Source organism: Pisolithus orientalis (genome assembly GCF_024613125.1).
Source record: "Pisolithus orientalis strain OTSU chromosome Unknown F5J12scaffold_39, whole genome shotgun sequence".
Classification (NCBI taxonomy): Eukaryota; Fungi; Basidiomycota; class Agaricomycetes; order Boletales; family Pisolithaceae; genus Pisolithus; species Pisolithus orientalis.
In genome coordinates, this window is record NW_026260820.1 from 210315 (window position 1) to 219228 (window position 8914).

General features: G+C 45.0%; 2 protein-coding genes across 2 annotated transcripts; both read right to left on the reverse strand.

Annotated features, from left to right (window-relative positions):
- Positions 1-577: 577 nt before the first annotated feature.
- F5J12DRAFT_855017 (major facilitator superfamily domain-containing protein) lies at positions 578-2544 on the reverse strand. Its single transcript, XM_051746662.1, has 12 exons — positions 2475-2544; positions 2342-2410; positions 2260-2288; positions 2169-2211; positions 2052-2118; positions 1939-1998; positions 1813-1879; positions 1629-1749; positions 1322-1578; positions 1183-1271; positions 1025-1126; positions 578-973 (listed from the first exon to the last, which is right to left on the reverse strand). The coding sequence occupies exons 1-12, from the start codon at positions 2505-2507 to the stop codon at positions 582-584; spliced, it is 1329 nt and encodes a 442-aa protein (XP_051596422.1). The 5' UTR covers positions 2508-2544; the 3' UTR covers positions 578-581.
- Positions 2545-3415: 871 nt separating this feature from the next.
- Positions 3416-4671, reverse strand: F5J12DRAFT_855026 (aldolase). Its single transcript, XM_051746663.1, has 4 exons — positions 4474-4671; positions 4115-4396; positions 3544-4053; positions 3416-3484 (listed from the first exon to the last, which is right to left on the reverse strand). Exons 1-4 carry the CDS (start codon positions 4654-4656, stop codon positions 3470-3472), a joined length of 990 nt encoding a protein of 329 aa, XP_051596423.1. The 5' UTR covers positions 4657-4671; the 3' UTR covers positions 3416-3469.
- Between the last annotated feature and the right edge of the window lie 4243 nt (positions 4672-8914).

Consider the following 8914-nt stretch of genomic DNA (forward strand, 5'->3'; position numbering starts at 1 on the left):
CAGTTTTTGGAGCTCCACCTGACTTGGTTTCACTGCCCTGAAGGGCCTTCTCAACCTCAACCCAGGCCTTGCACTTGAATCCACTATCTGTTGCAAGTACATTGTCCTTGGCTTCAAGGAGCATGCTGACAAGAACTGACTCATCAGCACTGGACCACGATGTGGCATCTGCCCTTGTTCGTGGTGTGGCTGTGCCACCTGTTGTGCCCAGTTCAGCTGTGGAAACTTGAAACTCCTTCGCAGACTTTTTGGCCATAAGGACTTGGGACAGAAGGTGACAGGAAGACAAACAGAACAACTATGCTCTGGTAAAATAAGGGCTACCAAACAGCAATCAAAATTTTCCCTCATGTTGTGACATTTGACAGACCACAATAAGGCCCATCAAACACTCATCAGGCAATATTTCACTTAATCAAATTTTCATGATTTCATTTGAGTTTTTTGCAGGAAAAATCATACTTAATTGCATCCAAACGGGCCCTTACACTCAGCAAGTACTTTAACTTGCTGTGCGGTTCCAGGCAGATCATTTTCTATCGGAGTCCGCCCGCTTGAATTCTCGTCCTTTGCACCTTGACCTACAAAGCGTATACGAACCATGCGCTACGATCTCCCAAATGGTCAGATTCATCATCTTTCGCCATAGAAAGCCTCATCTCTGCCTTCGCACGGTTCTCCCGTGAAAGGTAAAACAGATTTAGAGATAAGACCACAGCCTGGCCAATGGACATGGCAATGAATGTGATCGTGGCTGCCGTATATTTTGGAGCAGGTGACAGGAAACCAAGCAACCAGATGGCGAGAACGCCACCTAAATTACTTGAAACAATTGCGAAGGCAATGCTACTTGCTCGACGGATGTGAGGTGCGCTGTTATTGGCGAGCCAAGTGACGCCAGCTGGAGCACTAGCATATGCGCCAGTCACAGAGAAGAAGAGTGAGGCATATTGAACACGCTGGGAAGTGGCCGCTGAGTTGTCGAGTCAGTAGATTGGGGGGAATACAGAACATTTAACTATACCATAGAACATGGAAAACCCGATTACGGACCAGATTGCGAAAAATATCACTGTAAAGCCACGGCATCCGTACCGATCAGAAACGAATGCGGAAATCATGGAGGCTGCATGTTGGCAATGCGTCGGTAATTAACAACTCACAGCGCCGGTTTATGCTTACCTAAAAATGCAGCGGCGAAAGGGGGAACACTCATTAGTTGTGCTTGATTGCCTGTGTACCCCAAGCCAGCAACGACTGTTGGCTCAAAGCTGCACATATAATGTCAGGCAGAAGGATACCATTAAATACGGAGACTGACAATGAAAGCCCGCCAAATAGTGTCCCTCCAAAGAATACCAGAACACAGAGCATTAAAACTTGCGGTGAACGAATTGCTCTTAGCACTTCCATCCAGCTGAAGTCGTCGGGCCTATCATCATCGGAGATGGCCTTGCTGCTCTTCAGTTTCGAGACAACATACGATCTTTCCTTTAAAGATAAAAAGCGCACGATTTCTGGGGACCGAGGCAAAACGAAAAATGAGAAGATACCGAATACGAAGGTGAACAATCCCTCCTGGAAGCCCCATGGATATCATGCTCGGTGACATTGAAAGGAAGACATACGAGAATGAATATCCATGCCCATCCTGGTTTTCCACCTATTCCGTCCATCTGCAGTATAGTAGCGGCTAGTAAGCCAGAGAAAGCGCCTGTTAATGACACTGAGGCAAAGAAAGCCGTAATCCTGCAAGGGAACATCATGAGCTCGTGGGTACTATCATTGGCGTAATAAAATCCCTAGACTAACCTGATCTGCAATCTTTCTCTGGGGTAGAAAGAAGAAAGATGAAGGACAAGCCCCGGAAAGAGGCCGCCTATTACGGGACATCACGGTTTATGAGAGATTTGGTATCTTATACATTTCTAATTTTACCTTCGGTCAAGCCCAGAAAAAACCGACATAAAAGGAGTCCAGTGTAACTAGTAACAAGTCCTAGATAGAATCACAATTAAGAGAAAGATGTCGATCACCCGAGAGTCGCGTACCTTGCATTGCAGAAACTATGCCCCACAGGGTAACCATAGCAGGTAACATGAGATTTAGTCTGACACGCTACAAATTATAAAGGTCAGAACAATATACAATCAGAATTAGGGACCAACTTTCAAGATCAGGTTTGAAGGTAACTCCATAGCAGTGTAGGGGTTACGTGGTTCAAATAGAAATTCCGCAACTTCCCTTGAACGTGCTTACATATAAGTGATCGTTAATGCCAGGGTATACTGTGGACAGGATCAGATAGTCCACAAAGACATCATTCAACGTCAAAGCTTACTTGGTAGTTTGACATTTTCAGTGCTGTCTGCATACCGGCAACACGCGCATTCCCAATGTTATTCCTGTCCCGAATGTCCGGGAAGCTAAACTGAGCGGGCCTTCGAATGTACGAAATGCATAGCACGGCTTACGAGGGAAGAAATCAAGTAGAACATGGCGCACATAAAGAGGACACATCTATCAAGCTTCCTCCAGACAACGCGTTCCAGGACAGCAGAATCCTCCTCAGAGAGGTCGTCCTGAGCGGGATTGTCGAGGGCGTCCATGCGCTCTGGGAATGAGAAGGATTGATCTCTCAACCTCGTCTCCAGGGTACTTAAAGAAGCTCCCAAAATCGAGGTGACTACACAGGGGGCGGTAAAATCCTGCGTGTGTCGGTTCAACAGTTGTTCGCCAGCCCGGCTACTGGCGTCTAACCATGTCGTAAGGACCATTGAGAATAGGAAAGTCTGGCTGGTATCCGGACTAGTGACATATGTTCCACATGCTTCATGGCCCAAAGATGTGTGCAGGTACAAGGTTCGAGTGTTTGGATGGTCGAAAATGGCCCGTTACTGCAATGTGCTGAAGTGTTCCTAGTAGTATGGGCCACTACTAGCTAGGGATTACTACGAATTCAAAACCTGATTGACGTCTTTCCTACCCAATTAGTAGTCTGTCGTTGCGGCAAACCAGAGACTCGACCAAGACTCGACGGAACACAATAACCGTTCCCTCTCGACTCCCTTTTCCCTGATCGATACCGCATTGAAAGAGGAAGGCCAGCCGTTCCCACTGGTGATGTTTGCGATCCGAGTGAACCTCTTCTCTCAGAGAGGTGTGCTCAATTGTTGTTCAATCCATGAACCCAAGTTCGTGGTCTCTCATTTCGTCGGCTATGGTATACAGTGGTTTACAGAGCTTCATATGGCAGTACGACTCGGCCTGCGTGTGTGAGACTAGTGTCTGGCAGTCGAGGTCACGAAACCTCTTTCCACACCTGGACTAGGACGGTGTCCAGGAATACTCTTATGACTTGAGGCTTAATGACGGTCTGACGGAGTTCGACAAGTTTAGCTCAGCACCCTGCCCACACGTCCGCACACTGCAGCGATTCGATTTACTCCTCAAGTACTAACGTGTACATCTACGAGACACGCTTGTGAGCGCCTAATTCAGTTCTCCATGGGGTACTTGCTGGCTTTTCTCCAACGTCATCAGTTCCACCAACTTGTCATAGTATGGCCCGTGCAACTGCTCAGCAGTCGCCATGCGGAGTGGTGTCCTGACATACTCTTTTCCATAACCAAAGTTCTGAGAAACCAATGCTTTGATGGCGCTGATACTACCTAACTTTGAAGTTGCATAATCACCCTGTCCCAATTGTGCCTGGAGATTCATTGCTTCGTCGATTTTTCCTTCCTGGTACAGTTTATAGAGGTTCATGTGCAGCTTCGGAACGATGTTGGGAAGGGCACCGATGGCGCCTGCACTCCCCGATAGCAAGCCCTGTAGCAGCACATCTGATGAACCGGCGAATGTAGCGAATTCGGAGCTCGGTTTGGCAGAGGTAAGTCGGTGAAGTTTTCCTATACTTCCACAGGACAGCTTCGTGCCGACAATATTCGGATGATCGGAAAGTTCAAGGATAACATCTGACTCCAGATTAATCCCCGCTGTGACAGAGGGGAAGTTGTATATCAGGTAGGGTAGCGGCGAGTGGTCTGCGACCTTAAGGTTCGTGTTATCAATCATGCAACTTTAAAGAGTTTTCTCATAACCAAGGACATACCTCGCGATGGAATGCCAAGATGGCGTCTCTGGTCATCCGTTTTACCCACACTGATGGGGTGAGTACGATTACAAAGTCGGCCCCCGCTTCTTTTGCATCTGCGCATAACTTTTTGGACTCCCTCGCAGATGGGGCGCCACATCCCGCGATGATAACGACGTTCTTGTAGCCATTCTCGTCTAGTGTTTCACGAGTGAGACTTATGGCCTGCTTCCGCTCCTCGTGAGACAGGTGCTGGGCTTCGCCATTGCTACCCTGTACGATGATGCCTGTCAGACCAGCCTAGTTTTGGGGGTGTGACGGCGGTTGGTCAGTTTACATCGCAGAATTGTCGGAGATCAGATAGGCATCTGGGTCACCTGGGCAAGGCGGAGAACGTGTGCCTTGATGGCTGGAATGTCAAAGTCTTCATCTTCGTTGAAGAAGAGGACGGTGGGTACATATATTCCCGGAGGAGGGGGTTTTGACTTGGACATGGCGATAAGAAGAGGACAGTCTCTCAGCCTTAATAGTCTAGTGGTCCCGAATATGTATGAGGGCATGTTGCACGTGACCTGCTTTACGCGAAGAGTCAGTTCACTGTCATCTCGACTTCCTTCACCATCTGAAGACATCCTGACACACCAGCAGTTTCAATGTTATCACACACTCTAAAGAGTATTCCAAAGTGAATACAGCACATTTTCTTATGAATCAAATTATGAGACTCTTGTAAATATTGATTTTGAGCAAACATATAAAATTTATCCAAAGTCTACATTGTGAAAAACATTGAGATGTGTATCCAAAGACAATTGAAAACTATATATTGCAAGAATGTCACAAGGTTATTGACAATAATATCTTCCTAAAAAGCTGGTAACAACAGTAAAAGTTCAAATTTGGAAATTGCTTCATAGGGGATGCATAATTCAATAACTAAATATCAGTTCCAAGATGCTCAGAAGACATTGGGCAGAGAGCAGACCAACAATTGGCTGGTGACTGCCCAGTGATCTCCATATTAGGCATTCTCCAATGTGATTAAGCATATCTAGGTGACAGTGTGATTGACTAATCTCCTAGTAATGGTACTGGAGGGAAGCATGCAGCCCAGGCAGTATGTAATATAATGATGGGGAGTGCACTGCCTTTGTTGTTATAGTTGTAGGTAAATTGACCATTCTGAGGGATACACCTCATTTGGTCATTTTCATGTCCAGAGGCATATCAATGCAGCTCATGAAGGTGATGTCTATATACAGATCCTACATGTGTCTATACAATGTGACTATATGAAAAGCACTGAAGAAATGTCAGTAAATTGATCATGATTAGGCTGAATGGCCTATCTTGCAGCATCAACAAGTCACACAGTGATGACCAGGCAAACATCATATAATGGGAGCTGAGTCCCATTCTCTAATACCACCCCTTTCAGGGTTTTTTTAGTTTGACATTTACTGATGTGGTGAATTTTGTCTTTGAGTGTGCCCTTCAGTATTAGGCAGTGCTGACCAGTACTTGTTGGGTTGGCAGGAGAGTGTGATGTTTGATGATGGTGCTTGAGGTCATGGTGGCTGACACATGCCCAGGAGGCACCATGTCATGCTTCTCCAAAAAGGAGGTGGAGCTGCAAGGATGGGCTGAATGACATATGGGCAAAGCCATCAGTGGCTGGGAGCTTCAGCCACAAGCAGCCTGAGGTAAAAATTTCATAGTGATGGTTGCACCCAGTCGATTAGTCTTGTATAAACAAATTAATTAGCACTAATGGCAGTCACCATATTGGCCACTGACCTACACAAGTAAGTATGCTGACTTGGATAAGTACAGGACCATTGGCGACTAGGGCAGTGCTATGAGGAGACTCAAATGAAAACAAGTAACACTAGAAATACAGATTTGTAGCCAAGGAAAAATGACAAGTGTGAAAAAACCCAAAAAAAGCTGAATGGCCCAAAACTATGACTCAAAGAACTAAAAATACAGGGGCAAGGGCTGACAAGCTTGATAACTGATAATGATAGGAGGAAAGAAAGTGGCCTTAACATGAATGAAAATGGCATGACAAGGGATGGGTGAGCAGGGAAACAGAAAAAATGGCACTGGTGATGTGGTAGGACAAGTCAGAAAGGAGATCTGACATGTGAGAAATATAACTCACCTGGCAATGCAGTAGGATGGGTCAGAAAGGTGATGCCAGATAATAAGGGGCAGAGAGGTATGATGCCATACCTGAGCTGTGAGGTCATGCAAAAAGGGGGTAATGGGACCACCTGATTGCACCTCATAAGAATGAGAGAAGTCCCATGTAATGTGCCCCTTGGTGACCCATTAGCTCAGTAACAAACCAAGTTTATACTCCAATAACCAAATTAATTAGTGCTAATGGTGGTCACCATATTGGCCACTTACCTATGTAGTGGTGGTAAAAGGGAAAAGGTGTTTGTGAGAAAAGTTGTTGTTGATATACTGAATGCAACTCATGATCACATGCATGTGTCAGGTTTGGTGCTTTGCTTAAGTGGCTACCATGTGATCATAAGTTGCATTCAGTATATCAGTGGCAAACTTTCTCATGAACACTTTTCCCCTCTTTTCACTATCCCACAGGTAAGTGGCTGATGTACAGTGCTACCTGTGTACTAACTGCATCCCACAGTTGTGTCATATCCTTTGCAGTAAGTCACTGGCATGATGTTCAATTCACAATTGCTCATTGCAGTTCAAGCATTCCACCCAATAAATGTGCATGGTAGGGTATTGTGAGCAGCATCTGACTTGATTGCCACTGCAACAGTGATTGGCAACTTGAAGTACAATGTCTGAGTGCTGTTGAGTGTTTAACCCAATAAACATACATTTGTATATATGTAGACACTGTCAACCATAATAATTAAGGTAGCTTGTAGTAACTTATCAAAGTGGGCATTACAGAATTTCAATAATACCAGTGTAGACCAAGATATAATGAAATTGCACATGCTTGAGTACAGATAGACACAATGTATAGCTGCACTACTTGGTTATTGATCTGACTACATACCCCTAGATCATTCTTATTGTCCACATCAAAAGATACTGCTGAAGTTTGTACATGTTAAGTCAACTAGCTCACTCTACTCCTCTTACTGATGAATTCAATCATTAAATCATTCTCCACAGTGGCCCCCCTATGATCTGCCTTTGGTCAGTTGGTATTAACTTCATTGGGTAGGCAGTAACTAACTGCAACATCATAGGTGAGCTTCACCATGAAGGCAATGGTGAGTAGTTGCATTAAGAATTGTATTGTGGTGTGTATAACCCCAAGCAGGGCCCACAATGAGCATTTTCTCTGCCCTGGCTGCAATTGCAAATCCCTCTTTGGCTTCTTCCAAACCATTATTGTATTGTCCATGTCATTATTGGAGGACACTGCAATGATTCCTGTGTGATCCTCCCCATCATATGTCTGATGCATGTGGGTGTAGGATTGTTTCTACATTTGTGAGGATGCTCACTGTAATCGTCTGTGTCAGTGCCATCCTCGAGTGCTGTAGCACCTGTCACTGGGTTCTGGTATTCATCTCGAAGATATATACTAACCCATTGTCAGATCCCCCAATGATCATCAGTGCTGTCCTCTGTGAAGGCTACTTGTTTGGGGTACATTTTTAGCAGTTTGGTATTGTACATCCTTATGCAGCTTCTGTCATTCAGTCAATGTAGACTAAATCCACTTATAGCATTATCTATGACAAATAAACTTCCCATCTCATCGATGCATGCAGAACCCCTAGGTGCAGGTCAGATCAATTGGTTTGCTGAAATGTTAAGATCTCTTACTCATGTTGTCATTCCTGTAGACCTCATTTTGGCTGACCATCCTGTTGTCACTTCGTAGAACATGTCTTGCAAAGGGCAATCTTATTAGATCTGTATGCATGAGTCTTGGGTCCTATTGTCTTACATGTCTCCATTGTACATCCTGAAAACTATGACATTGCAGCCTTGGAGGTACACATCATGAGGAATGGACATCGTTAACTTGACACTGAAGATGTTTGACAGTTGATTCCTAGAATCTATTGTCCAGGCCTGAACTCATTTGTCCTGCATTGTCATGATGATATGAGTCCCTGTGCTGTTACTTGCATCTGAAGCAATGGCCATGATTTCATGGCCTCCACTAATCCTCCTGGCAATTACTTCCTTGAATTCGACCACAGTATGTGGGCACTGCCTCCAGATCAGCAAGTAGCCCAGTCCTGTCCCACAGCACAAGGTTTCTTGTATACTGTTGTTTTGTGCAAGCCAAGTAATAGTTGTAATGGGATCTTTGGGACTTCACATCTGCAGAGGTTGGGGTAGCTGAACCTCTTTGCATAAGTCCCATGCCCTCAGTCCATCAAAACCTGCCAACTAATATGCATGGGATTCGAAAATAACACTACTGAGTTCCTACCTCCACTTGCCAACAGTGTTCCAGAGTTTGACACTGCTAGACAGAGGATGGCATCCTGGTGCCCCTGCAAGTGGCACCTGAGTGCATACTTCATTGGCAACTTGAGAATAGAGCTGAATACCATTGGGTAAATTGTTCATTGGTCAGGCAAAGTTGTCAATGTAAATACATTGTATCCATTATTGTTTAACACCTAACACCTGCATAATGTTGTAAAGGCAAAACCCAGGCATTGCCAATGCAACAATTCTATTATTTTTGCACCCTCATGACAGTACCTACCATGGCTAATAGAGGTGTGTTTCCTTCTGACTATGACCATTACAACATTGACCATTACTTCAGCTCCTCGTGACATGTAATTGTAGGAA